Source organism: Ursus arctos, unplaced genomic scaffold (assembly GCF_023065955.2).
Source record: "Ursus arctos isolate Adak ecotype North America unplaced genomic scaffold, UrsArc2.0 scaffold_10, whole genome shotgun sequence".
In the NCBI taxonomy this organism is placed as follows: domain Eukaryota; kingdom Metazoa; phylum Chordata; class Mammalia; order Carnivora; family Ursidae; genus Ursus; species Ursus arctos.
Window position 1 is genome coordinate 35,460,736 of NW_026622764.1, and position 27,813 is coordinate 35,488,548.

Consider the following 27,813-nt stretch of genomic DNA (forward strand, 5'->3'; position numbering starts at 1 on the left):
TTATTTAGTAGTTGTTGATCTTCAAGTCTAGGAAAATTTCTTTTTGGGGCTATTTAATAAGAAAAAATACTAGACTTATAAATAAAATGTGTACATTATTATAAAAGATACATCACACTATCAATGTTTTTAAAATTTTTCTATGAGAAAGATATTTATTATTATGCTCTCAAATTTAAATAGTAACAGTAAATTTACCTTGATACAAAAATCGTGTTGCATAATACGTGTGCTTGTTAATGGCACAAAATGATGAGTGCCTCTGAGACAATACAAATTAATTTTATATATATATTTATACATATATAATATAAACATATAAATATATAAATATATAATATAAACACATATACATGTATGTAACATATATAATATATTTTATATAAATACTCTAACTTTGAAATACAAGTATCAGAATTTCTTTGGTAGATATTCATAGCCTTCAGTAGCTGTAGGTAGTTGAGGAATATAATTAATTTCCCCACAGGCTTACTGTCTGTGTCAATGAAAAGTAGTGTCAAATCAAATTCTGATGCACATATACTTATTTGCAAATAAAGCAGAAACAAGCAAAGCTAGACTCACTACTTGACTTTAGGCTAAATAAAGGACAGTATTTTGTACTGAAATATAGCTAGAATTGTGGTTTAAATTAGGTAATATAATCCTTATATTTGGCTATAATTGAATAAGTCCTTGACCTTGAACGGGTGACTGAATAACCTATTATAATTATAATCTTATAACCTCATTCTATAATCACTGTAACTGTTGATATGAGGGCAGAGGTGCTTATAAAATATTCCTCCTTTGTCCACATATCTTAAAGGCTGTTTCACTAAAGGACAGAAAAGGTCTATGAAATGTATTTAAATAAGTCATTTTAAGATTAAATAGATTGATGGTCGTGTAATAGTCCACACTTGAATCTGAGCTTCTGATTAGAGAGTTTAAAAGCTAACAATATAGCAACTATTTCCCCAATTGTTACTTTACATAAGGATAATTCAGATATTTACATAAGGATAATTCAGATATTAATTAATGGGTCTCTCAATAAAGGCTAAAGTAAAAAAAAATGAGAAACCCATTGTACTCTGGTTGCTGACATATTCTAACATGGAGACAATGAGGAATTAAAACTTCTGGATTTTTTTATGAATAAAACAACTTTAAATTGTTACCAGTACATTATTTCATGTTGACTGTATAAATTCTCACACTATTTGTTAGTAAAAAGACAAATACCTTGATCTATAATTTGGGTTTTTTTTTCTTTAGGGTTTTTATTTTTTATTTAAACATTAGTCCCATTTTTTTCCCTAAAATACAGTCTATCATGTTGTTTTATCTCCATTATAAAATATTTATATTTCATTAAGACCATGTTAACTATAGATAACACAATCAATATAATTATTGAGACATATTTTTCCTCTCAACCATGACAAATATAAACAGTTGCATATTCCATAAATCAGGACAGACAAAAACATACTGATTATTCAACATCCTCAAGCAGTAACTTGATGCTAAATTTAAATAATTGCCAAACATTAGAGATGCTGAGTGTAAAATGTCAATATTACAGGTAGAATTTATAATTAAGAAGAATAAGGGGGGAAATTATAAGAAAAATGATGCAAGAAGCAGTTGGACTCATGTGAATCCAGACCCTTTCTTTATTCCTTCCTAGACAAAGTTTTGACCTTGACATTATTTTTGACCTGAAGTACATGAAATCACATTAAACTAAAAGTCACTTTTTTAAAAAACAAAGAAAAATCTAAGTGCTAAAATCCCTTCCAAGCACTTTAAGTACATTTTCCCATTGAATTCTCACAATACCTCCTTGAGGTAAGTACTACATTATCACTATGTTATAGATTGGAAAACAAGCTCAAAGAGTTGAAGCAGTTGACTTTCTGGCATAAGGATACTCAAAACTTTTTGCAACCAACTCCATGCTTTAAGAGATATTTTTTACTAATACTTTGCTCAGGTTCTAGCTTAGAAAACACTTCCATGTCAATCAGTTAACTCTCAGGCAATGGGCAAATCCCTACGACTTTCTTTCTTTCTTTCTTTTTTTATGCAGAATATATTTTTTTAATAATTTTTATTTTGTTATATTAGTCACCATACAGTACATCCCCAGTTTTTGATGCAATATTCCATGATTCAATATTTGCGTATAACACCCAGTGCACCATGCCATATGTTCCCTAAGACTTTCTAATGGAATGATGTGTTTGCAGCCAGAATGAGGGGGGGGGGGATTCAATAAGAAAGGACATTTCAGGGACTTGTGAGCAGTTATTTTCAACTTCTACAATTCCTTATTTTGTTTGTGTTTATTTTCATTTGTTTCCATTTAATTGAATACAGCTGTGTAGGTATAGCAGGACAGGAAATGGTAAATAAGTCAACATGCTTTTCTCTGCTGCCTCTTAAAATAGCATTTCCTAGTGTCAGCTAGAACTATACAAGTCCAGGACAATAAAATGATGGATTCCTTGGATCCCAGTCTTAATGCAATTATTTTACCTGATTTACACATTTATGTATAGGATTTGCAATACTGACAGGGATACAAGTTATAAAATAGCTTAATGGAATTTGCTGTCTTGAAATCGTACCTTTACATTTTGATTTACACATTTCCATATTGTGATCATTTGGTTAAGGAATAAAAGGAACATTTTATAGCATTATCATTGTTAAACAGGATCCACTTAAAATAATTTTATAATATATAATCCTTCAATTTAACATTTAGGAAGCCCTGAGATCTAAAGTTATGCACCCAAATTCCTTCACTAGTGGTCCCTCTTGGCGAAGAAAGTATATCTGGTTCTCATTTTAGACTTTTACAACTGTTTTGATTAGAAGCAACTAACATGAATCTGTAATAACAAAGGTCAGTTGCTGCTACAATGTAAGCAAGCATGAAATGATAGACAAGGGCTGTTAGTAGAAAAGTTTATAGGAGGGATCTGTAACCTTGGCTCTTACATCTAGAAATTTATAGAAAGCATATCAACCTGTCTGCATCCCCCTAAAAGATTTATGATGGGAAGGTAAAGTAAGTGATTAATTAAAAGTAAATTGAGGCGGTCGCTTCTCATTGTTTAAGACAATTTAAAGACAATGGATTAAAAATGTTGTCATAAAATACAGAAGATAAGGAGCCTTCCTTTTTGATTGTTTGTTTTCTCTTATCTTAGAAAGTTGCTAAAAGCCCACAATGTCAAATAATAGCTAAGACGGAGAGAACAAGCTACAATAACCAAACAGGCGAGACAGAACAGGAGTCTTCAAGGTATAGAAGAGGTAGTAGAGTCAGATCAATGTGCAGTGTTGATTAGTTGCAGGAATTTTGATGTGGAGACTTACAGGCAGAGAGGAACAGGTTGGTTAGAGCCAGACAGCTTCTAGTGCAGCTGATTAGCACTGTCTTGATGACCAGATATTACAGCAGCGAGATAAACCGATCACAGCTTCCCAAAAAACACCCTTAAGATCATATACTTGTTTTACATTTACTTATGCCATACATACTTACATAAATAACAAACTTAGTCTTGGATAAATAAGATGATTAGGATCTCATATGTTGTTATGTTGTATAGGAGAAATACTTATCTTAGTTTGCCTTTCAATTAATTCTCCCTAATTCCAAAATTAACTTCCCAAAATACAACAAAACAAAACAAAAAACAAAACAACAACAACAAAAAAAACAAATCTGACTGTTTATTCACTTGTACAGAAAGAACAAGCTCCTCAACAACATTCATATTTAGCCTTTGCCTCACGCTGCCTTAACCTCTACTACCCTCTGCTACCACACCCCGAGATTTATCACACTCACTAAATTAAATACCAAGGTGGAAACTCAAAAAAGTGTTTAGCACAAGGTGTTGCTTCTGCCCAGACTGATCCTTCCTCTCTTCCGTGACTGAGGAATTCTTATTCATCCTGTAACAGATGGGTCGAATGTCATTTCCTAGGTAAAGTCTTCCTTTACTACACTTTGCAATGCTATTATCCTCTCTCATTGGCTCCAGGTACCTAGTGGGTGTATTATAGCACCCATGACTGTAGACCATGATTATTTAATTACACATTTCTCCACATTTAGACTCTAGTTTTTAGATAAGACTATGTCATATTCATTTTTATTTAGCTGCCCACTAGTGCCTAAAAAATTGCTAGCTCATATTAGAAACAAAACACACACACACACACACACACACACACACACACACACACACACACATTTGCTAACACAGAGTGCATTTGATGATCTAACTTTTAGATGTAAATATATTTGCAATTATTTTTTCAAAATTGATCGTCTACTATAAAAACAGGTTAAAAGACATGGTTAAAGAAAGTAAAATGTTGAAAAAATATTGAATAAAAAGAACTCTGTGAAATGAATGTACACTGTCACTGGTTACAGAAAATATTAATAAAAACTTTTTAAAAAGTTAGTTATCTGTTAAGATGAGAACCATACCTGTTCAGTTTCTATATGTACGTGAAGTTCAAGCATATTTTTTTTTCTTTTAGTCAATAAACCTAGAAGAAACTCAGGACTATCTCAGTTCAACCAAGAAATACTTAATAATTAACTAAAGTATAAACAGGATCTTAACCAATGAAGTTGTTAATAATTACTAGGTATATATATATCACCTGAAGGTCAATGTATAATGGAAATAAACTATGCTCAATTGTGGTAAAAATTAATCTCTAAGACGGAGTCGGATGGAAATGTTTTTTAGCACTGCAGTGTGTTTGATGTTTGGAAATCACTTGATATGTTAGTCTTGACTTATACTTGATAAAATATCTCCTTTAAACCTTTAGACACTTGTTTTAGTCAAGATACTGGTGCAGTTTTTTTTCATCTGCTTTTCTGATAGAAAGTTTTTTTAAAATACAAAAACTATGTAATTCTTTGCTTTTAAAAACTTCTATAAAAATGACCCAGAAAAAAATCCTATGATTCAAGTATAACTCAAAATATGTTGACTTGGGAAAGTTGATATCCTGATTAATTTTTGGTTTGCAATGTGGAAATTAATTACCTTTACTCTGATAATTAAAGTTATATTACTCTATAGGAAATCACAGAGAAAAACATTTTTCAGTTCTAAAAATAAAATTGTTTCACTTTACTATTCACAGTAAGTACAATGTCTTAAATAAAACATTGAATTTCTTTTTTATTGAAATAAAATTGGCATACAATGTTATATTAGTTTCAGGTGTAGAACATATTGATTTGACAATTCTGTATGTTACTCAACACTTACCACAATAAGTGCAGTCACCATCTGTCACCATATGTTATTATAATATTATATTGACTCTATTCTCTATGCTGTACTTTTTATCTCCATGACTTTTTTTATTTTATAATTGGAAGTTTGTACCTCTTAATCCCCTTTATCTATTTTGCCCATACCCCCATCTGTCTCCCCTCTGGCAACCATGAGTTTGTTCTCTGTATTTAAGAGCCTAATTTCTTATCTGTAGTGATTTTACTTAATAATTTGGAAATATTCTGTGAGCATCTATTAAATAATTAATATTAATTCAGTATTATGCTGTATCTTAACAATTAAATATGATCAAGAATCAGTAGAATTTTCTCATAGAGGAAAATTTCTTAAAGTTTTATCTTCTCATTTTCTTTCAAACTATTACACAACCCTTTCCATACCTTTAGGGAATCTGTAACATCATATGCTGCATTTCAAACCACTGAGGAAGATTAATTTGTTATTCTAGACTTTAGTTCTCCTAATTAATCAATTTTTTCACTCTTTTTCCTCCATGGTTCATCCACTCATGCCTCTGGTGAACACCCATTTACTGAGTGTCCACTAAGCCTGAATCATGGTTGCAGACGCTTTGTGAGATGTAATAATTCATGCAAAACAAAACAAAACCTACTTTCACAAAGACACACAGACTCTGCATTACTTTAATACAATCTAGAAAAATACAAGATTTATTTTTAAAAAATTATCAAACCATGTTGTGTTCTTTGTTGCTTGGTAAGAAAAAATTTTATCTCTGAAGACTTGAGTAGAGATTTGAATGATGGGTAGAATTCTGATATGTTACCATAGAGGAAGATCTTTTGCAGTATAAGATACAATATAGGAAATGTCATGAAAGATAGGACACATGGAACAGAGATGAAACACCAAGTACTGCATTTCACTGATTTAAAAACTTACGGATATAAGTAGTGGCAGATAAAATTTCAAAAGGTTAAGGCGAGATACTGATCAATCTATTATGTCACACAATGATGTTTTGTCTTTAATTTTTTTCTCAACTGTGGAAAATCTTTGCAGCTTTTGATCAGGGATAGTTTATGCTACTGGAAGATTAGTCTCAAACTCAGAGAAGTATCAAAAGTCAATTGGAGAACATAGATACGCAGGTAGTAAATGGAGTTAGACGACTACTACAACATATGATGTCAGATTTGAATAAGACTTAAATTATGGAGAAAACAAAAGGAAAGAACATATAAAAGATATTTTATAAATAGAATCTCCCATTGAAATTGTTAGTATATAAATGATTAACCTATTAAAAGTCTGTGAAATTAACTTTAAAGATGGATGACAATAATTATATTAGTGCAGATTGATATTTCTTGAATGCGTGTAAGATAGGTTGCTGAAACAGTTTTAATTTGTAAATGTGTAAAATTTGTGTGTAAATCACGTATAACATGTTTTTCCTCACTATCCTGCTGGTACACAAAACTTATCTACATGTTAAAGAAAAAGCATCAAATTTTGTATTAGTTAGAATAGTTTTTGCCTCAAGCAAATAACTCTAGGTTAAGCCTGAAACAAACAAACAAAATAATGCATAACATATTTGGCTTCATTTCTAAAATTACTTCTTAAAAATTTAGTCATTAATAAATGTAGCAATAAGATATATGTATACCTATTCTATTTCCTGTTTCTTTTCTGAAAGTGAGAGAAAAACCTTACAATAATATCAGTAGTCCCTTTCATATGAATGGTATGTAGCAGATAACATTTTCTGTTGTCTGTCAGTTGTCAATTTACAGCACATAACCAAACTGGCAAAAGTGTATGGCTGATTTTTTCAAAAAAATTAATACAGACTAATATTGTTACTATCGCATCACTTGGTGATAGCTTGTTCCTGGGAAGGGTGTGGATCAATTTACATAAGTGGTTCAGGGTCCTTTGGAAGGAAAGGATGGAGATCCTCCAGATCCAAGGTAAAAGTAATCTGTTGAAATGAACTAAGAAGTTTCTATCCAAAGTCCAAGGCAGGGCCAAGTCCTGAAGCCCCAGCATAAAATACCCTGAGAGAACAAGGTAAACTTGGTGGTGGAAGAGCTGAAGCAAAATGCCTAAGGTCCTGGGGTTTTAGAGGGCGGGAAATGCCTTGTGACTCCATTCTATTTTGTATATATATTGTTGTATCTTTTACATTAAGTGCTATTTGACTGTGTATAATTAGCAGCTTTTCTTTTCTCACTTACTGTGGACAAGTATCAGAACACAAGGAACTGCCTCTTTCTTTAAGTATATCATTTAAATTTTAAGTATTTAATTTCACCATACTATCTCAGCTCAGGCTGCCAAAACAAAATACCACTCTTGGAGGTTTGAAAAACAGAAATGTATTTCTCATCGTTTAGAGGCAGGGAGTCTGAGGTTAGTGTGCCTTCAGGGTTGGGTTCTGGAGACGGCCGTCCGCCTGGCTTACGGATGGCTGCCTTCTTGCTGTGTCCACCCTTGGCTTAGAGATAGTTGTTCTCTCCTTTCTTCTTTAGAGCCACCAGTCTCATCATAAGCACTTCACCCTCGTGGCATCATCTCACTCTAATCACCTCCCAAAGTCTTCATCTCCAAATACCATATCATTGGGGGTTATGAATGCAATGGATGGATTTTAGGGGAAGACAGTTCAGTCCATAGCGCCCAGGTTGGTCTATGACTGTATTCTCTTACTCTTTCAATCTCTCATGCGTCTGTGATAATGTCTTCCTCATGCCTGATCTAGGTTATTTTTACTAACCCAATTTTTAAAATCAGATATACAAATATCAAAGTATTTGAGCCATCTGTTCAAAGGTAAAGCATTGGAGCATATCTATACTACCTACATTGGTTTGTTTTCTCTTTCATTAATTTCAACTATTTTATTTTTACTCCCTAGTGGAATCTGTTTGTTTTGCTTTTAAATTTGAAAATATATTGAATTTTACTTTTTATCTCCAAAAGTTATGTATTTTCCATTTAAATAATGCACAGTTTTATACTAATCAATTAAGCCGAGTTAATTAATTTAATTGTTCAACTCTTCAGACATTGTTATATTTTTTACTATATCCTTCTAAGGCTAAGAGATGCATATTTAAATTTCACATGATAATTGTATTTTTATCACTTCTGTCATTTCTGATAGATTTTACATTATGAATTTAGCTATATGCCTTTTGGTGCAAAAGGGTTTTTCTTGTGGGAACTTTGACATCAATTCTGTATAAGTTGTATATAAATTTAGCCATATCATATGTCTCTATGTATCCTTGTGTGACATCAATGTTAATGCAAATCCTATGTTTTTATTCACCTTTGCTTGCTCTTTAATTTTTTTTTTTGCTAACCAATTTGTTTTCCATTTTCATCACTTTATTGGAAATATCATGTGACTGACTTTTGTTAGCCTATTCCGAAAAACTTTTTTATTTCAAAAAACGAGTTCTTTCATGCTTAGTATTAATGGTAACATACTGACCTTCTTTCTCCTTCTTCTTCCTCTCCTCCTGCTTCCCCTCATCCCCCTCTTAGCCTCCTCCTCCTTCTTCTTAATATGTTCCCTTTTACCCTTCCTGTATTTCCATAGATTTAGAGGGTGTTATTTATTTCATTCTCTACTCTTGTTAATTGGAGGTTTCAGTTTATTATTAAATGCTCTTTTAATCAGAAGTATTTGAGTCCCATATTTTAGACCAAATATTCTTGAGCAAGACAATTTTTCTAAACAAAATACTCTATTACCCCTCTAATTCCTCTCCAACTCCAGCAAAATAAAATATTTAGAAGCTCAGGAATTGCACAAAGATACGTCCAAGTGTGAGTTGTTTTTGTTTTCTCATTAATCCTACCTGGAACTCAAAGATGTTTCAATCTATATATCAAGATTTTTCTTCAGTTCTGGAAATTTTTCTTCTAGCATATGCAAAATTATAACATCTATATGTCCCATTTTATTTCCAGGAACTGCTATTATTCACATATTTATCCTCTTGGATTTTTTTTTCTAGTCTATTTTGTTTCAGGTCCCCATCTATTTATATCTTTGTTCTATGCCTTAAGCTATTTCTTCTTCATTATTTCTGAAGGCCACTCATTTGGATCTGAATATCATTCTGTCCAAATATATTTCCATAATGGTTTAATATAAAGTAATATATTTTAAATAAATATATAAATACATATTTTTAAAATATATATTTTAAAACACTTTTAAAAATAACCATTAGGGGTGCCTGAGTGGCTCAGTCGTTACGCATCTGCCTTCGGCTCAGGGCGTGATCCCGGAGTCCTGGGATTGAGCCCCATATCAGGCTCCTCCTCTGGGAGCCTGCTTCTTCCTCTCCCACTCCCCCTGCTTGTGTTCCCTCTCTTGCTGGCTATCTCTCTCTCTGTCAAATAAATAAATAAAAATCTTAAAAAAAAAAAAAAAAAGAAATCACCATTAATTTTCTTTTGTGGTTGCAAATACATTCCCTTAAAGTTTCTTTTCTTTTAAACAATTTGGCAGTTCTTCTGCAATGCTATTTAGATGAGTAGGTTTATAGATTATTCTACTTTTCCTCTCTGGCAGCTTGGCCAGAGTTGATGTCTTTTTGTCCTTGTGGCAGCAATTCTCAATGCTGGCTACACATTCAAATTACCTTGGCAGCTTTTAAATTATGGATGCTGGGCCCCAACTCAAGCAAATTTTATCACAATCCTTCTAGGTAGAGCTCATGCAAATATATATATGTATATATGTATTTGTATATATATGTATATATGTATTTGTATATATATGTATATATATATTTGTATATATACACATATGTGTATATATTTCAATATATAATTATAATATATTTATATATCTTATAAATATATTTATATATCACATATATGTATTTCTTAAGTTTTCCTTGATTAATCTAAGAACTAGTGTTTATAAGCTCATGTGTCTCAGGTTTGGGTGACTGGAGTACCCTAACTGATGGAATTCTCACAGATGGTGAGAAAGGCATCATGGATTAAGACCTCATGGGGTCTGTCATGAAAAAGCAGTGAAACCATCAGTTCTCTGTTATGGTTTCTGGACAAGCAGAGGTTCCCTGTTCTGCAGATTCTCTGTATTGTCCCAACCTCAGAAGACTGAAGCCATCTGTTCTACACAATTTTTGGCTTCTTGGGAAGCCAAAGTCAAGGAAATCCAAAAAATCATTTGAAATAAATGTCAGCCTTCTCTTTAGGGATCAATGTCTATGATGCCAACTTTTTTGCTGGATTTGCTTTTTGATGATTCTCACCAGTGGACTCTAGTGGGTCTCCCAGGAACTTATCCAGCCCACATCGTGGAAGCCCAACAATTTTACAGCCTTACTTCTACCCAGTAGCCTGACAATCTCATCACCTATTTACCTCCCAGAAGCAAAAACTTGGAGTAGGAAGTAAAGAGGAAGATAATTTTGTTCAAGTAACCATGGTCCCAAAACGCTTCCCTTTAATCCCCTTTAACTTCCAAATGAGGCTTGACTTAGATACAAATATATCTACACTAGTATTGGTGAAATATTTCACCTTATATTTTTTATAGCTTCACATTATACCTAGAATCCCTGAAAATTGTTATTCTCTACCAGGAGTATCACTTTGACAGTAGACCTCAACATTTAAAGCATAGCTACAAAATACAAAAATAATAACTCAGCTCTGAAATGTTTGCCATATGTATTATGAGATTTAAAAAATAATGTAAATTATTGCTTAGAACAATCCAAAGAGAAGAGCTCATATCCCTAATTTAAAGAGTAACAAAGTGAGAATCAAAGAGGTTAAGGGATTTTCACAAAATCACACGGCTAATAAATGATTAGGCTTAATACAAACAATCTTAAAAATTTATGATCTTTCCACTCCACCTGCTTCATTTTCACTTAGCAAGAAAGCAAAGTCATTTCCCCAATTTTAATTTAGCAGTTATTGAAATATAATTAATAAGGTATAATGAATAGGCTGTACATAAAAGTGAGACAAGACAATCCTAATGAATGAATTGCATGAAATGCTTTAGGAAGGTAACTACTTTCACAGTGCTGTTCTTTTAAATTACTCTTAAAATCAGGGGCGCCTAGGTGGCACAGCGGTTAAGCGCCTGCCTTCGGCTCAGGGCGTGATCCCCGCGTTATGGGATCGAGCCCCACATCAGGCTCCTCTGCTATGAGCCTGCCTCTTCCTCTCCCACTCCACCTGCTGTGTTCCCTCTCTCGCTGGCTGTCTCTATCTCTGTCGAATAAATAAATAAAATCTTTAAAAAAAATTACTCTTAAAATCAATACAAATACAGAAAAGTATTACAATTATGTTAAAGCAATATTTCTATTAATTGGTATCCATCATATTTTAAATATATGATAGTAGAATATAATTAAAATAGGAAATGCATATAATGGTACTTCATAAATAATCTGGATAATATATACTTATAAAATATTTAGTATACATATTGTATCTCAGAATGAGGATTCAAATAAAGTTTAGTAGAGTCATGGGTAGAGGAAGGACAGAATCTTACTGAAAGAATGAGAAATCTCACAGAAAGCTTCCTATTTGCATTAGATCTGAAAGGAACAGAATTTCATCAGAAGAGCTGAGGTACAGAATTTTAAAGTTGAGGGAACATATGGGTAATGATAATACATCAAATGATAAGGGATTTGGAAATGCAATGAAATTAAGCCTAGGCAGGTGGAATGAGGCCAGGTTATAGAGAGTCACTGTGCAATAGCAGAGCCTATAAAACAAGTGTATTAGCAAGAAAGTGCCTGACCGTGTTTGTGTTAGCATGATTTTTCAGGGGGCATTGTGAAGAATACAAGAATGAAAGTATGAAAGGCTGTTGGTGCACACCGACAGTAAAATATTAGGTGCTCTGGAGAGTACAGGTATAAAACACACATAAGACCCGATTACTACAGAGTTTACAGTCCATTTGGGAAAGCAAGATATTAACATTCAGAAAATAGACAACAGTGGAAATTTTCATAGGACACCAAATTTGTGGATTCATTCATTTGCCAAAATGTTTCGAACTTTATATGTGTTAGGTTATGTGTTAGGTTAAGCCTGTATATTAAATCTGGGTATGTCCCTGTCCCTTGTCAAATTATGAACAAATGAGGAAAAAGTGTATGGGCATTTTATGTAATTTGGATTACACATATTTGTTTTTATGTCCATTGCTAACATCCTGTGTGTAATTGTGTATCTTTGAGAACAGTTACTACAACCCTGGGAGAAACTGGTTGTCCTGAAAATTACATCGAGTCTCATTTATTTTTTCATCATCCTATCATTTGTTAAAAGAGAACAGCTAAAGGGTATCATCCAGGAACATTTATTTTCAAGTATTTCTATGTCATTAAGGAAAGTAAGCTTGAAACCTCAAGATGCTGATATTGTCATACACGATAAAGTGTATTGTGTGTGTTTCAGTAGACCCTAGCTGTGAGGCAGTAGAGAGCAATCTTTGAGTGGGACAATTGCTCAGATATTAACATCACACCAACTGAATTTATGATGTCTTTGCCAGTGGTTAGGTAGGATATCTTAAATTCTCAATTTCTGTTGTGAAAGATTTCAACAAATATTCTTATTTGCTGAATTGATGGATCTTGATTTGTCTGCCATATTGAATAATAAAATCTAGATCTGATTCTTCTGGTACTTCCTCCATGATGTGTGTCCCATCTCTCTGGTTTTATACCAATGGCCATATTTACACGCTGACATCTTCCTCACATTTATCTAGACAGTGGAAAAGATTATTTAATGGCATTTTCACTTGTCTCTGCACATAGTCACTACAATGATCTAAAAACTGGGGTTAGAGTAATTCTAATGATGCTACTCTCTTGCACAAAAACCTTCCTCAGTGTCTCACATAAAATCAGTACTTTTAAAACTGCCTTCTATATCCTGCTTACCCCCGCCCCACATTTTTTTTCAACTTTATCTGCAAACTTTTTCTTTTAACAACAGTATTAGTTTGGGTTCACTAAGCAGCAGATGTCAATAATGCATGGGATTAGCTGTTCAAGAGGTTTACTGGAAAAAACAGCCTTAAAAGATCCAGAGGGTGAAACAGACTTCAGACCATCATGCTTGACCTAACATCTGTGAAGGAAAAAGGGAAGGAAGGAGTATTGGGATTGGGTAGAAAGAGCCTCAGACTGCAACCCAGTTCCAAAAACAGTTTGGCCAGCCCCAGAGGGAGTCCTATAGGCAAATCTTCAATACAGAGAGCCCCATGTGTGTGGGAATGGGCCTGCGTTACCGCCTTTACCTTGCACAATCACTGTCAGAGTGGTTGGTAAGAAGTGTGGCCTCAGTGGATGCAGACAGGCAATCGTCAGTTATAGGTGGGCACATTTTTATGGTTGGCATAACAACTGATTAAAGTTGCCATTCAGAGCCTGCTTTTTACTTCTATGTTATGCTCAAGTGATTCCCTTCTCTTACAATGTCTTGCATCTGTGTTTGTGAGAATTATAGCCAAACTTTAAACCACAGTTCACTTGCCTCATCTTCTGTGATATCTTCTCTAATCACCCAATTACAACCTACAGACTCTATAACACTTTTCTGTATTACCTCAATTGTAATTTTTGCCTTAAAAGCCAACAATGCATAGCTACAAGGAAAGCTGGCATTTAGAAGGATAGCTCTTCAAAATCTATTGTGATTGCTTATTTTCCTTTAAATGTATACAACATTCCTACTTTAAACAATGACTAAGTATTACATGAAATCATCCCAATGATTTTTATAACAGGAAACATATATTCATTTAGCAAAATATTTAGAGGGGGCATTTTTTTTTTTTTTTGTGAAAGGTTTTCAATCAGTATTTTAAATTGCCTACAAGGAAGCAAACATAAACAGAGCACTCAGAAATAGAGACAATGTAGAATAGTGGAGTGTTTTTAAATCTTGAACTCGTTTCTTCACAAGTCTCTCCTATATCCTTCCGGTGATATGATAGACTGAAATTTGATGAGAAGACTTAGGGTCTTGATACATTGCTACCATAACCTTCATCATATTGAGTTCTTACATAAGGCTAAATATGTGCCATATGCTTTTCTCAGTGCTTTGCGTGTATTATGCCATTCAGTCTTTGAAGCAACCCTGTGGGTTAGGTACCATCACTAGCTCCATTGTACAAGTCAGGAAACTGAGGCACAAGAGGCTAAGTAACATTTCTAAATCACATGGCTAAGATGTATTTTCTTTCTTTCTTTCTTTCTTTCTTTCTTTCTTTCTTTCTTTCTTTCTTTTACAGACAGAATGCGTTAATGGAATGGATGAAGAAGGGATATTAGGAAAGGGATCCAATCAATACATCTTTGTTCGAAAATATTTCCTGAGTCTTTCATTTTTTCTTCTATTAGCTGCTACCACATCAGTATAAGACACTGCCGTCTGTCACATACACTATTGGCATGGACTCATCCATGCTCATTTCTCCACACCATATCTCAAGGGGAGTTTTTTGAAAAATGAATGCAGTTGCATCGTTTCAGCAGTTTCACATTGCTCTTAGGATTAAAAAAGAAAAGAAGAATTCTTGTTGGCACATCAGGCCCCCCATCATGTGGTAACTCTTCAGGCTTACTGTTTGCCACCCTGCCTGCCCCTGAACTCTCCAGTTTTCTTGCTACACGGCCCTCTTGCAGCTCCTCAGACATACTCTGCTTCTTCCTACCACCAACGTCTTCATACCAATGTTCCTTCTGCCTAGAATTCCTTAACCCCCAAATGAATCCTAATATTTCCCCAGGTTTTAGCTCACTTGTCACTTTTTCACTTTGGAGAAGCAGCCTTCTCCTCTCATCCTATGGACAGGTACTAAAGTAGCACCTGTTTGTAGGCTGCATTGACTCACACCTCTGCCTTTCCCACCCCACTGTGCACTCTGTGAGGACATGAACTGGTAGAAGTTATACCATCGTTATTGGAAAAATGGGTGGATGATGAATGAACCCAAGAAATGAAAATTGTATAATAGTAAAATTGGATGTTGGCTGACTACTAAACTTCAGTGACAACCTTGATTCTGTATTACCCCCCCCACACACACACACATGCCACACAACATGAATGAAAGATGTTAGCAACTTGGAAGGTAGGCAGATTACTGGTTGGAGACCTTCTGCCTAATGGTTCTAGTACTAATGTCAGTTTATACTGTGGCAATCATCCTCAATCTTGACTGAGGATTCAGTTAAGGATTCAGTTAAAAGTTCTCACCCTAGAGAACTTTGAAATGTTTCTGTGGTTAGGCATCATCTCAGTGCAGTCAGATAAATCTGAATCTCTCTGATTCAGATATTAGTATTTTTTCAAAGATTCCCAGGTGATTTCAATGGGCAGCCAAGACTGACAATCACAATCTCAGTTAAGGAAAGAATGGGATACAATACACCAGTACAAAGTGTGTTTTCTCTACAGATCAAGCAAAAATAAAAATATACCTTAAGCCTACATTATTTCGTAGGATTGCATGAAAAATATCTCTGTGCAACATAGTCTATTTTGTTCTGCTTATGATCAACATTTAAAAATTATATATGTATTAACCTATTAGTATTTTACATCATAATTATATAGAAAGCATTTGTATATGTTTTATCCTATATGCATATATAATATTGGGTAAATTCTCACAAAGACTATATATATACACACATACATATATCATACATATAAGTACACATGTACATGCATATATATTTACTATCACTGGGAAAATTTTGTAATGTATAAAATATATGTAATTTTACTTATCTATTTCTCCATTCCCAGTTATGTATGTTATTTTTCATTTAATTCTTTGCATAGAACAAAAATCCCTAAATAAACTATTACTTAGGGATTCATTGCTTCTGAAGTAAAACTATTTGATAACACTGGGATTAAATCACCCTAATCATTAGTTATAAGTATTTACTGGGTGCTACTACATCCTTGATGGTGATTTTTAAGAACAGTTTAGAAAAGAAGATTAAAAATAAATTCATGTCTATAAGATAATTTACATATTGAAGCCAGTGGTAATTTAAATATATTTTGAGACATCCATAAGATAATAATTAGTAATATTATAGCAATTTATTTGACATAATTATTAAGTCAAAAGAAATTTAAATGTATTATTATTCACTTAAAAATAAATATTCTCTACATAGACAAAAGGAAATCTCATTTTTTACAAGCGAAAGCTTTTCAAATTATGTAATTAATGGCAAAAATGCAAACAATAAAGCAATATTAAGAACTGGCTTTATGTTGTCACAATTTTTAATTAAAATATGTCTTTAATTTGGAAAAGTTTAGAGCTTAGAATAAATTTAGCAATATTTTAAATGGATGATATTAACAAGTGTAAAGAAGAGTAATAATTTCTTTTTCAGGAGAACAAATTAAATGTCTGGTTGTATTGATATAGAAATAGTAAAATAAATATTTTGAGGCAAATTATGTGAGTAAAATTAAATTTTGCTTTTATTTTATTTTTTAAAATACTCATTTATTTATTTTTAGAGAGAGAGTGAGCATGAATGGGGGGAGGAGCAGAGGGAAAGGGACAAGGAGATTCCACGCCGCGCAGAGCCTGTTGCCTGGCTGGATCCTAGACCTGAGATCATGAGCTGAGACGAAATCAAGAGTTGGTTGCTTAACTGACTGAGCCACCCAGGCGCCCCTATATGGGAAAATTTTAATAAATATTTTACAGCAAAAGTCTTAAAGAGAATAATATGTGCAAGACCTATAGTTTAAAACATGTAAGTAATTATGCATTTTGAAAAAGTACAATTTAGTAACATAAAGTATTAAGAAGACATTTTGAAATTATCAGAATAATCATGCAATTACTAAGCTTGAGACATACAAAATTATTTCAATTAAATTATTATTTTTTAGTGGAAGTTTAATATTGTTACTGAACAAAGCACAGAGAAATATTTTTATACTGTTAACCTTGCTTTACTGCATTTGTAAGATATTTTTGGTAAACATAAGGAAGACATTGAATGTATCATTCCAATTTTGAAATTATTCTGGTCCACTTACCATAACAGCTGCAAAAAATATGCAAATCACAGTGTAAGGCATCCAGAGTTCATAAATCTGTGGCATTTTATATATGTTACACTCTAGGACTGAACCATGTTCATAAAGTCAAATAATCTCAAACAGCTAAAAAAACAAGTCACAGATCAATGGTTTTTGTAGGATATATATTTGATTAAGTAGTTATCCGATTGTATTACAACTTGTAATGTAATACTCCAGAACCTATTTTGAAAGTGAACAATAACCTCCCTCTTTCCAAATCCAATAGAAATGTGTACTTGGTCAGAAATATGTAAGCGGATGATTACCCCATCCCCCCAGAAACACTATCCACTCTTAGTTTTCAAATAACAAAAAGTTTCTGGTTTTCCTTCCACCTATCTGGCCATTTCTTCTCTGTCTCTTTTGTTCTCTTTTCTTGTAATTGATATTGAAGCCACTCAGAGCTAGATTCTGGTCTCTGTTACCTTCTCTCTTAATACTGTTTTCTTAACTGACCTTATCTGATTCTGTGCCTTTAAATGCCATGTCATTGCTGGTATGTCCAAAATTTAGACATGTAGCACCAACACTGACTTGAACTTTTGACATGTATATTAAACAGCCTTTTTAAATGCTCCACTTAGATGTCTGATAGTCCCCTCAAACATGATATCTTCAAAATACAGTTCTCAAATTTTTCAGTCAATTCCTCTACCCGCGAATTGTCCTTTTTATTCACATACCCAGATCCTATCCATTAGCATGTTCTAACAACAAACCTCCAGAGTCAGAATAAATCTCAAATATTTCTACTTTTCTGTATTTACTCTTTAACCTACTAGTGCAAGCTACCATCTCCTCCTTTTTGGATAACTGCGATTTCCTCCTAATCACCTCTCTACTACCACCTAAACTGACTCCAATCCATTTGCTACAACACAACCAAAATAAATATCATGGTGGTCATATCCTTCACTGACAAACACTTCAGTGATTTCCCTTTGCTCTTAGAATAAAACCCAAATTCATTAGATTCATGCTAATGATTTGGCCCCTTTCTGATGGATATATCTTTAAAAACTTCACTGATGTTTGAAGTTTATCTCAATATAATTAATTATTATTGAGACATGTGAATGATTGTACATACTTCTATAAAAACCCCATAAGATATATCCATATCCTTTGGAAATTGCCCCCCAAATATTTAACACTTATTCATCCTTTCTGATCCCTATCTCCTATTTTGAGCTGCCTAAAGAAAGATCAACATCCGAAGTTTATACCCTTTGATTTTGGCAATCACTGAGTCAGAACACTGTTTGCCATATAGATATCTATTTACTGGTGTGTGTACAATAGCATCCCTAAATTAAATATATGTATGACAGCAATCTGATATTCTAATCAGTTACTTTATCCTTTATTAAATTATAATTGTACAATATGTGTGAAGGAGTTGCTTACTGTGAATAATGTACTTATTCCAATTTAGTTAAATATTCATTGACCAATATATATGAACTCAGCGAGGGCATGGACTTTGTTTCCCTTGTTCACCTCTGTGTTCATGGCCCTGTGGGGTACTAAGAACAATTCCTGAAACTCAGGAATAGACATTCAGATGAATGAGTGAATGAATGAACTAACAAGGGGGCATTTATTTTGAGGTTCGTGTTGAAAGACAATTCTCCATGGGTCTTTCACATTTTTGCACAACTTTCAAGCAAGGCACTAACTGCCCAAAAGGATGTTAATATAACAGAAAGGCTAAGATAGAGTTCCTCTTTCCAAAGTGAAAGGCAGTCACGCTTAAAAGCATGAAGATAATGTCTCCTTCTGTAGTAATAGACATATAGGTTTATAGCTCATTGTAAATTTATTTCCTTTCTCTTAATACAATCCACTGCATGTTCAGGTTCCAACCGACCCTTGTCAAGGCAAAAAATGCATTAGACAAATTTAACAAGCAAGGAAGACTTTATTCAAGGCTATTGCAACAGGGGAGAGAGGCCAGAATTGAGGCTGAGCTTAACCTCAACAAAACAAAGGCAGGAGGGTTTTTAAGAGCTCAGGTAGGCGCAGGGATCATAGGCAATCTCTTTGCTAACTGGCCTTACCCAAAGATGAGGAAAATTTTCTATCTTCATGACAAGAGGTAGTTTTACAACTTGAAGCAAGGTGCCAACTGAAGTTAGGCTCTCAATGTCTTTCTTGATGCTTACACTTCAAAGAAATAGTTCCCAGGTCCTTGAGAAAAAAGTCCTGGGTTGTAACACAAGTAGGATGCATTTAAAAAGATTTCCATCTAGAAAGGACAGAGAAATAATGTGCAATTACATGTTTTCTAAACTAAATGCTCTAAAGAAAATGAGGTCAGGGCCCTAGAAATAAGAACAATCCTGTCTAAATTTTGGTAAAGGTGAGGAAAATGTAAAGGTCATGTTGGTCATCCTCTGTGGGTCATCCTTTTGGAACCGGGGCTTGAAGAGTAGCTAAATAAATAAATAAATAAATAAATAAATAAATAAATAAATAAAAGAGAGATACTCTGACTATTGCTGTTGGTATGAGTAATGAACTACCTTTCCCCTCTGGCCCAGAAGTCTCATGTCTAGGGGCACCTGGGTGGCTCAGTCGTTAAGCATCTGCCTTTAGCTCAGGTCATGATCCCAGGGTCATGGGAATCGAGCTCCCTGCTCGATTGGGCTCCCTGCTCTGCTGGGAAGCCTGCTTCTTCCTCTCCCACTCCCCCTGCTTGTGTTCCCTCTCTTGCTGGCTGTCTCTCTCTCTGTCAAATAAATAAATAAAATCTTCAAAAAAAAATGTAAGTCTCATGTCTTCTCCCAATATACACAAATTTATGGCAGTCTAAGTCATCAGCTGGCAAGTAGGGTAAAATAACACTCTTCAAAGCCCTTGACAATCAGACTTTGAACTTGGGAGGAAAATTCATCAGAATTTCTGTATATGTTATGAGATAATTTCAGCCAATATTAACATGATATTTAAATATTTAGCAATTGTTAGCATTTAAGAAAACTCATCTATAAAGAAGTGAATATACTGGAAAAGCAATATATAGGAATGTGAAAAAATATATATAAAATCTCCTTCCATTGATGACTCACTATTAATTTGTTTTAATTGCTTATGTTTAGTGATTTCAGCTTATAATATGAAATGCATCATATTTTCTAACCTTTAGATAACTTTATTTTAAAGTTACTGAAAGCCAAAACAGAAAATGCTACCTTGAATTTCAAATTGATAATATTGCATTGCTTTAATGTAACACTGCTTAAAGTAATAAACTACTTTAAACTGCAGTGTAGAAATGCTCTTCAAAAATAGAGGCACGATATGTATCACCTCTGATTTTTAGAATTTGAGACATAAATAAGGAAATTCATTTTCTTTTATAAAGCATCTAGATCATATTAATTTTGGGGCCTCAATTTTTCTTCACTTTAATACAATGATACCGTTAATAGTAAACAGTTTCTACCCTACTGCTATTGTGTGATGGCTAGAGCCTACTCCGAATTGCATCACAGTTTTTACTGTTAATCTGATTTTTTAACTCTTACTGTGAAATCAATCCATTCAGTTTTCATTTCTCCCCTGTTTTAGGAGTAACAGTCCTGGAAGGTCCTATTTATGCTGTCGGAGGCCATGATGGCTGGAGCTACCTGAACACAGTGGAGAGGTGGGATCCCCAAAGTCAGCAATGGACATTTGTAGCCAGTATGTCCATCGCCCGAAGCACAGTTGGTGTAGCAGCATTGAATGGCAAGTGAGTAGATTTTCCTTCTTTTATCGGAAAACACATTTTTTGAGTAAGTATTCTTTTTAAAATAACTTTTAGTAAGCTGACTCAATAAAAATCTCTTTAAAAATTTTTAGATTGCTATTTTTTTCTTTAATTTGGTCTTCATGGATAATTGATGAATGAAGACTGCATATTTTTCTGGTTGTCTCTCCATATAATACAGAAACTAAAACTTCACATTAATTGCCAGTTAAAGCAGCACCAAATATATTTCATGAGAATTATTTCCACTAGAGATCTGCATATTTACATACTTCCTGGTAAAATAATCTGAGGAGCTTTCAAAATGCTACTAAAATTTGGTGCCTAGTATATATTTTTTGCATGATTATGCCAGTGTGTCCACTTTCCACCATTTCCATTCCTATTACCCTAAATCAGGAATTCTTAATCTCAATACTGTTGAAATATAATCCTTTATTAGAGGCGAGGCTCTGTCCTGTGCACAGCAGGATGTTCAGTGGAATTCTGGGCTTCTATGCACTAGACGCCAGCTCTACCTCTATCCCAGTGGGACAACTGGAAAGTCTCCAGACTTTGCCTCATATCCTGTGGAGATGACAAAATACACTCCCTCTTACTCCCATGAGAACCTCCTGCCTTAAACAAAGTTAGTAACACATTGGTTCTGGACAACTGCAAATGTTTCCGGTCTGGTTTCCCTATTTCTCTTTCTCCTACAGTCCATTTGCTAAAGCAGCCAGAACAATCCTTTTATAAATACAAATTGTAAGTTACTCCTCTTCAAGGCCTTCTTTTTGCAAACAGAACACAGTGCCTGTCTTCACCTAAAGGGACCCACTGGATCTTACTCCTGCCTACTCTATTTTTTCCCTTCCTCTTTGCTTCAGCCTCAAATGTGGCAAGCTCTAGCCCCTTAGTCCCTCTGAATTTGCTCTTTTCTTTGTCCGAGATGCTGTTCCTACCAATCCTCATGTGCCTAGATCCTTCTCCTTATTGTTCACATTCCATCTCCAAATTTGTCCTCATGGAGGTATTTACTATGCACTCTATTAAACAGACCACCCCGCACACTATCTCAATTTCCTTACTGTTCTTGAAATTACATACATTATTGTTTTTTGTCTGTTTTCACTAACATATTATGTTCAGTAAATATCAAGATTTGTCTACATCATTCATTGTTATATCCCTCCCTAGGCATAATACACATTCAGTATATCTACTAAGGAAATGTTGAATGAATTCCCCTACCCAACTTACTCTTAATCATCTTTGACAAGCTAATTTTTTTTTCTAAATACATGGGCATTTATAAAGTTATTATTACAGTATGTTGTTAAATAAACTGATTCTGTTATCTAAACTGTAAATAAACTTTTCCAAGGAATTATAAACTCTTGGAAATTCAAATTTTAATGGTTACGCAGTAGTCCACTTTCTGCAAGAAAAAAGATCTTAAGTGTAAGTAACTAGTCTCTGGTTAACATCTGAAGTGTCTAAATATATTTAAAACATTTACATCTAACGTAATATAAATATATCTAAACTACTTCCCAAATTTTGATGTTATAAAGAAAGCCATATTGCATACTGCTAGATGTAATATATTTGGTAAATTACTGATTGTTTCTTTAGGAAGAATTTCTAAAGTGAATTGTAGGGGAATTGGCACTGAATTATTTTGAAGCTTAAAATAAATATTTTAATTTAAACCTTTCCTTCAGTAGAATTTACCAAAAACTTTCTCGACAGCATTACATGAAAAATGCCTTTTCAGTGCACCTTGATCAATACTTTGTGTTACCATTTGTTACCACAAAAAAAAGAAAAGAAAAAAATTGAAAAATATTGTTTAAATATAATTTTTTTATTAATGGCAAAATTAAAGTTGAGTGTATTGCTCATTCTATTTGACCTAGTATGTTTCTATATTTCTATTTTTATGAAATACATAGCAATATTTTCTACCTGCATCAACATTGTGTCCATTTATTCTTTTAATTGTGTATGTTTTTGACACACAAATTTCGTGTTTATGTATTTATTTCAACCTTTTTTTGTTTATGATTTCCTCTGGCTTAGGTTTTTCCAGGTTTCATTCAGGTTTATTTTAGACATAAAATTACATTGTTAGTGTCATAGATACTTCTTGAAAATCCCCTTGGGATTTTGTCTGCAGACAAATATTTATAGATCTTTATATTTAAGAATATGGACATATTTTTATCTCTTAAAATCAGCCACTGTATTTCAGTGGTTCTTAATTCTGGCAGAGGCTTCATATTTTCTTTCTGAGGTCTCTTCACATTTATTTATGCTTCTGTGCATTTTTTAGTATATATTTGTTCATATATATTACTAATTACACACTTATAGTGCACTAGAGAAAATAGTTTATGTATATATGTTTATAACAGCCATTTTGCTAAATACATGTAAATACTTAATAAATCCATTAATTTTTAAATTTATAATAAGTGATTTTCTAGGAAAATAAACGTACAGCAAACTAATAATGAAACTGTATCCCTTCCTTCTTAATATTTACATTTATTTCATTTTTTATTGTATTGCCTTTACTTGTAAAATAATGACATATATAGTAATAATGCCAGGGTCCTTGTCTGTGTCCTTTAATTGGAAAGACTTTAGGGCTTCAAAGTCTGTGTGTGATGTTAGTTGTTATATGAGATACATACATTGCAGGATGTTAAGGGCAAGATATTATTATCTGTAGTTTGCTTAATAGAGATTTTATTCTAATAAATCAGCATTGGTTTTATGTTTTATTAAGTCCTTCTAAGAATTTATAAAAATGGTGTTTTTTCTTATTTGATCTATTCATATGTAGTTTATATAAATATTCTAACTGTAAATGATCATTACACACCTAAAATAAAACCAACTAATTCATGTTGCATTATCCCTTTGATGTTTTGTTACATTCTATATTCTGACCTTGATTTTGCATCTATGTCTGGTCTACATATCTTTTGAAAAACCATTTCACAACACTTTCCGTTATGATATCTTAGCATAATATCACAACATGAATTGAAAAGCTTTCTATAATTTATCTGCTGTAACTGTCTATAAATATGAGAAGTATTTTTCTTGAGAAAGACAAAGAGATAATAGTAGAAATTATATGTACATTATCATATATATTCCCTTTAAAATTTTTATTTTACTGATACTCTAAAATTTAGTGGAAAGCTTTTAATTCTATGACTATTAATGATTGATAATAATAATCCATTTTGTATTGTTATAACCTCCTTGTGTATTTTTTTAAGATTTTATTTATTTATTTATTTATTTATTTAGAGAGAGTGTGAGCATGGGGAGGGGGAGAGAAAGCTTCTCTAGCAGACTCAGTGGTAGACGGAGCCCAACATGGGGTTCCATCCCACGACCCTGAGATCATGACTTGAGCTGAATTCAAGTGTTGGATACTTAACCAACTGAGCCATCCAGGAGCCCTGTATTGTTGTGATCCTCTTAGTTTGGTATTTTCATGTGTTAGCACTATTATTAATTTCATTTTGCCTTAGTTTTTGTCATTGTCATTATTTGGTTTTTATTTTTAATCAAACTTGTGCATATACAGAAGCTATGTTTGTTTCCCCCCTTGTTTTCTTATTCATTAATATGTGCTTGACTTAGTTTTATTCATTGTCTTAGTTTATTTATGTCTTGAAATTCAGAATTTAACAAAAGATAGTATTAATAATTGTCTTTGTAGTTTATTCTTTAATATACAGAAATTGTATTTATTCATTCTCCTATAATTGGACATTTTAATACTTTCCACCTCTTGGCTATTAAAAATAGTGCTTCTGTGTGTGTCTTTATATATGTCCTTTGTGAGCTTGCATACACATTTTAGCTGGGTATAGATCTGGAACTGCAATTGCTAGGCTATGTGGCGTTCTTGTGTTCAACTTTAGTAGATGCTGCTCAAAAGATTTTTCTTTTGAATACATTAAAAGTGTATTCAAATTCTGGATACTCTATACCTCACTGACTTGGTAATGTCAGTCTTTTATCTTTCATGTTTTTATCCATTCTAGTGGATAGTCTTATCACCTTCCACTAAAGACAAATGAGATTAAACACCTTCTTAACGTTTATTAGCCATTTGTTTATCTTCTTTTTGAAGTATATGTTCACGTCTTTTCTCTGTTTCCATTGGGTTTTCTATAGTTTTCATTTTGGTTTGTGAAGTTCTTCATATAGTCTGGAAATTATATATCTATTATTATTATTATTTTCCAGGAGGGATGTGTTATTATATAATTTATTAGACTCTAGGCTTAAAAAGGACTTTATTCTGTTTTCACACATCTGTTGCAAATTGACTTGAGTAATTTAATGTCATAGCCTTGTATCTTTAAAATTCAGTAGATATTACTTACTTATCTTTCACCTTTTTAAAAAATTTTTAATGTGTGTTTTTAAAACTCAAATCTTTATTCTTATAGATGTTTGACTATGTTTTTATCAGGTTAGGAGTTGGTCTAGAAGCAGAAATCACATGAATCATTTATCTGTTATTCTAAACAAAGATAATACAATGTAAAGACTTGTTAAGTAGATCTAAAAATTAATTAGTGAGCCAAAAAGTCACAAGAGAACACTACATCATAAATGTATCAACTAAAGGGAACACCTACCACCCCTACTGCCAAGGAACAAAAAGAAGAGATTATAATAATTAAGATTTTGAAGTCTGGAGGAGGAACTTACGCAGCTGAAGCCCAGACATGTGCCACTGGACCACTGTTTAGCTAGAGCTAGTGTCTGTGACATGAAAGAGGGGCCCCTTAGCCTGGCACCCTGAGCCCTAGGGAGAAGGTGCCAGTCTGCTGGTCCTGATGGTTCTGAGGGGTCTCAAAAGAATGATTTTTGTTAAGTGTTAAAAACTGCCAACTGGATACAAAAAGGAGCGATACTCAACAGAAACAAGAACCAAAGAAAAAGGAGCACGACCCTCCCCGCCAGCCCCTAGTCTTTAAGTGTCTTTCTTGCATCTATTCATGCCAAAAATGGAACCAGGTGGCAAATCAGAAAAGTGATTTGCAGAATTGCAGGCCCAACATCAAAAAGTACAGTATAGAAGAGAGAATTACAGGGGCGCCTGGGTGGCACAGCGGTTAAGCGTCTGCCTTCGGCTCAGGGCGTGATCCCGGCGTTATGGGATCGAGCCCCACATCAGGCTCCTCCACTATGAGCCTGCTTCTTCCTCTCCCACTCCCCCTGCTTGTGTTCCCTCTCTCGCTGGCTGTCTCTATCTCTGTCAAATAAATAAATAAAATATTAAAAAAAAAAAAGAGAGAATTACAGTATAGAAGAGGGAATGTGAGACAATGTGAGGACAGCTTAATAACTGGCACATTCATCTTGAAATTTAAAATGTTGGTTGCCTGGGTGGCTCAGTCAGATAAGCATCTGCCTTGGGCCCAGGTCGTGATCCCAGGGTCCTGGGATGGAGCCCAGCATCTGGATCTCTGCTCGGTGGGGAGCCTGCTTCTCTCTCTCCCTCTGCCTGTCACTCCCCCTGCTTGTGCTCTCTTCTTTCTCTCTCTGTCAAATAAATAAAATCTTAAAAAAAAAGAAATTTAAAAGCGTATGCTTTTTAAAATGTATGCTTTTTAAATAAAAACAACAACAACAAAGAAATTAAAGAAAATGCTTACCAGGGTACAATCTGATGGCTACTTTTCTTTCTTTTAACTTAATACTTGGAGATTCATTTTAACAATCTCAACCAGGTCTTTCTTTTACTTAGGGAAGTTTTTATCTATTGAGAATTTAAAAAAAAATGTTCCATTATTCCAGGCCTTTATTTTTGGTTTATCTATTTTAGTATGTATTCATGTCTGCGATTCTATGTGTGTTTGAGCACTGATTCCATAGCCATAAACTCCTTTTCTCCCTAGTAATTTTATTTCTTTCCCACTTAACCTGGGACATTTTTTCTATATCACAGATTCAACCATTGCCATTTTGTTTATGGACTTCATTATTTCCAATGCAGACTTAAATTTTTTGCATTTTAATTTTCCTTACCTGGTACCCTTGTTTGACACCTTTCTCTCCTATCTACTTCATATCCATCTTACTTCAATTGAGTGTGCTGTCTTACCATCTTATCTTAAAAAACTCTTGTATCACCAAGTGTGTATTTTCTTCAGTTGTTTTTGGAACACAATTTGCTTATTTTTCCTAGAAATCATAAGTTGTAAAGTATACATTTTTTTAAAAAAGTATCATTTGCCTAAATAGTAAGATGTTCTTATGTTATGAAAAGACTCTTACCTGTGCTCTGTTGTGCTTTGTTTTGTTTTCTATGTACTCCTTGTGATTTGTCCTGTCACAAACCAATAAGTCTATTAATTTCTCTCATGGACAGTATGTTTAATTGTTCTCAAAGTCCTACTCTCAAATATTTTGTTCGAAGTTTAATTAATGTCCATATCCACTAATGTTTCAAAAATCTGTTAGATGAGAAAGGAAAGGTGGGGCAAAATCATGGAAAGCCAAAGCAAATTGCTACCTGTCAATTTAGTTGCATTT

The 27,813-nt window shown here is 33.5% G+C and overlaps 1 protein-coding gene across 2 annotated transcripts in view; it reads left to right on the top strand.

Moving 5' to 3' along the window:
• KLHL1 (kelch like family member 1) overlaps positions 1-27,813 on the top strand; it is a 340,926-nt gene that overhangs the window by 274,921 nt on the left and 38,192 nt on the right. For both annotated transcript variants that reach the window (XM_026493388.4, XM_026493389.4), the window contains one exon: positions 21,072-21,234. In XM_026493388.4, the coding sequence (XP_026349173.2) occupies positions 21,072-21,234 (163 nt within the window). The remainder of the gene's footprint in view (positions 1-21,071; positions 21,235-27,813) is intronic.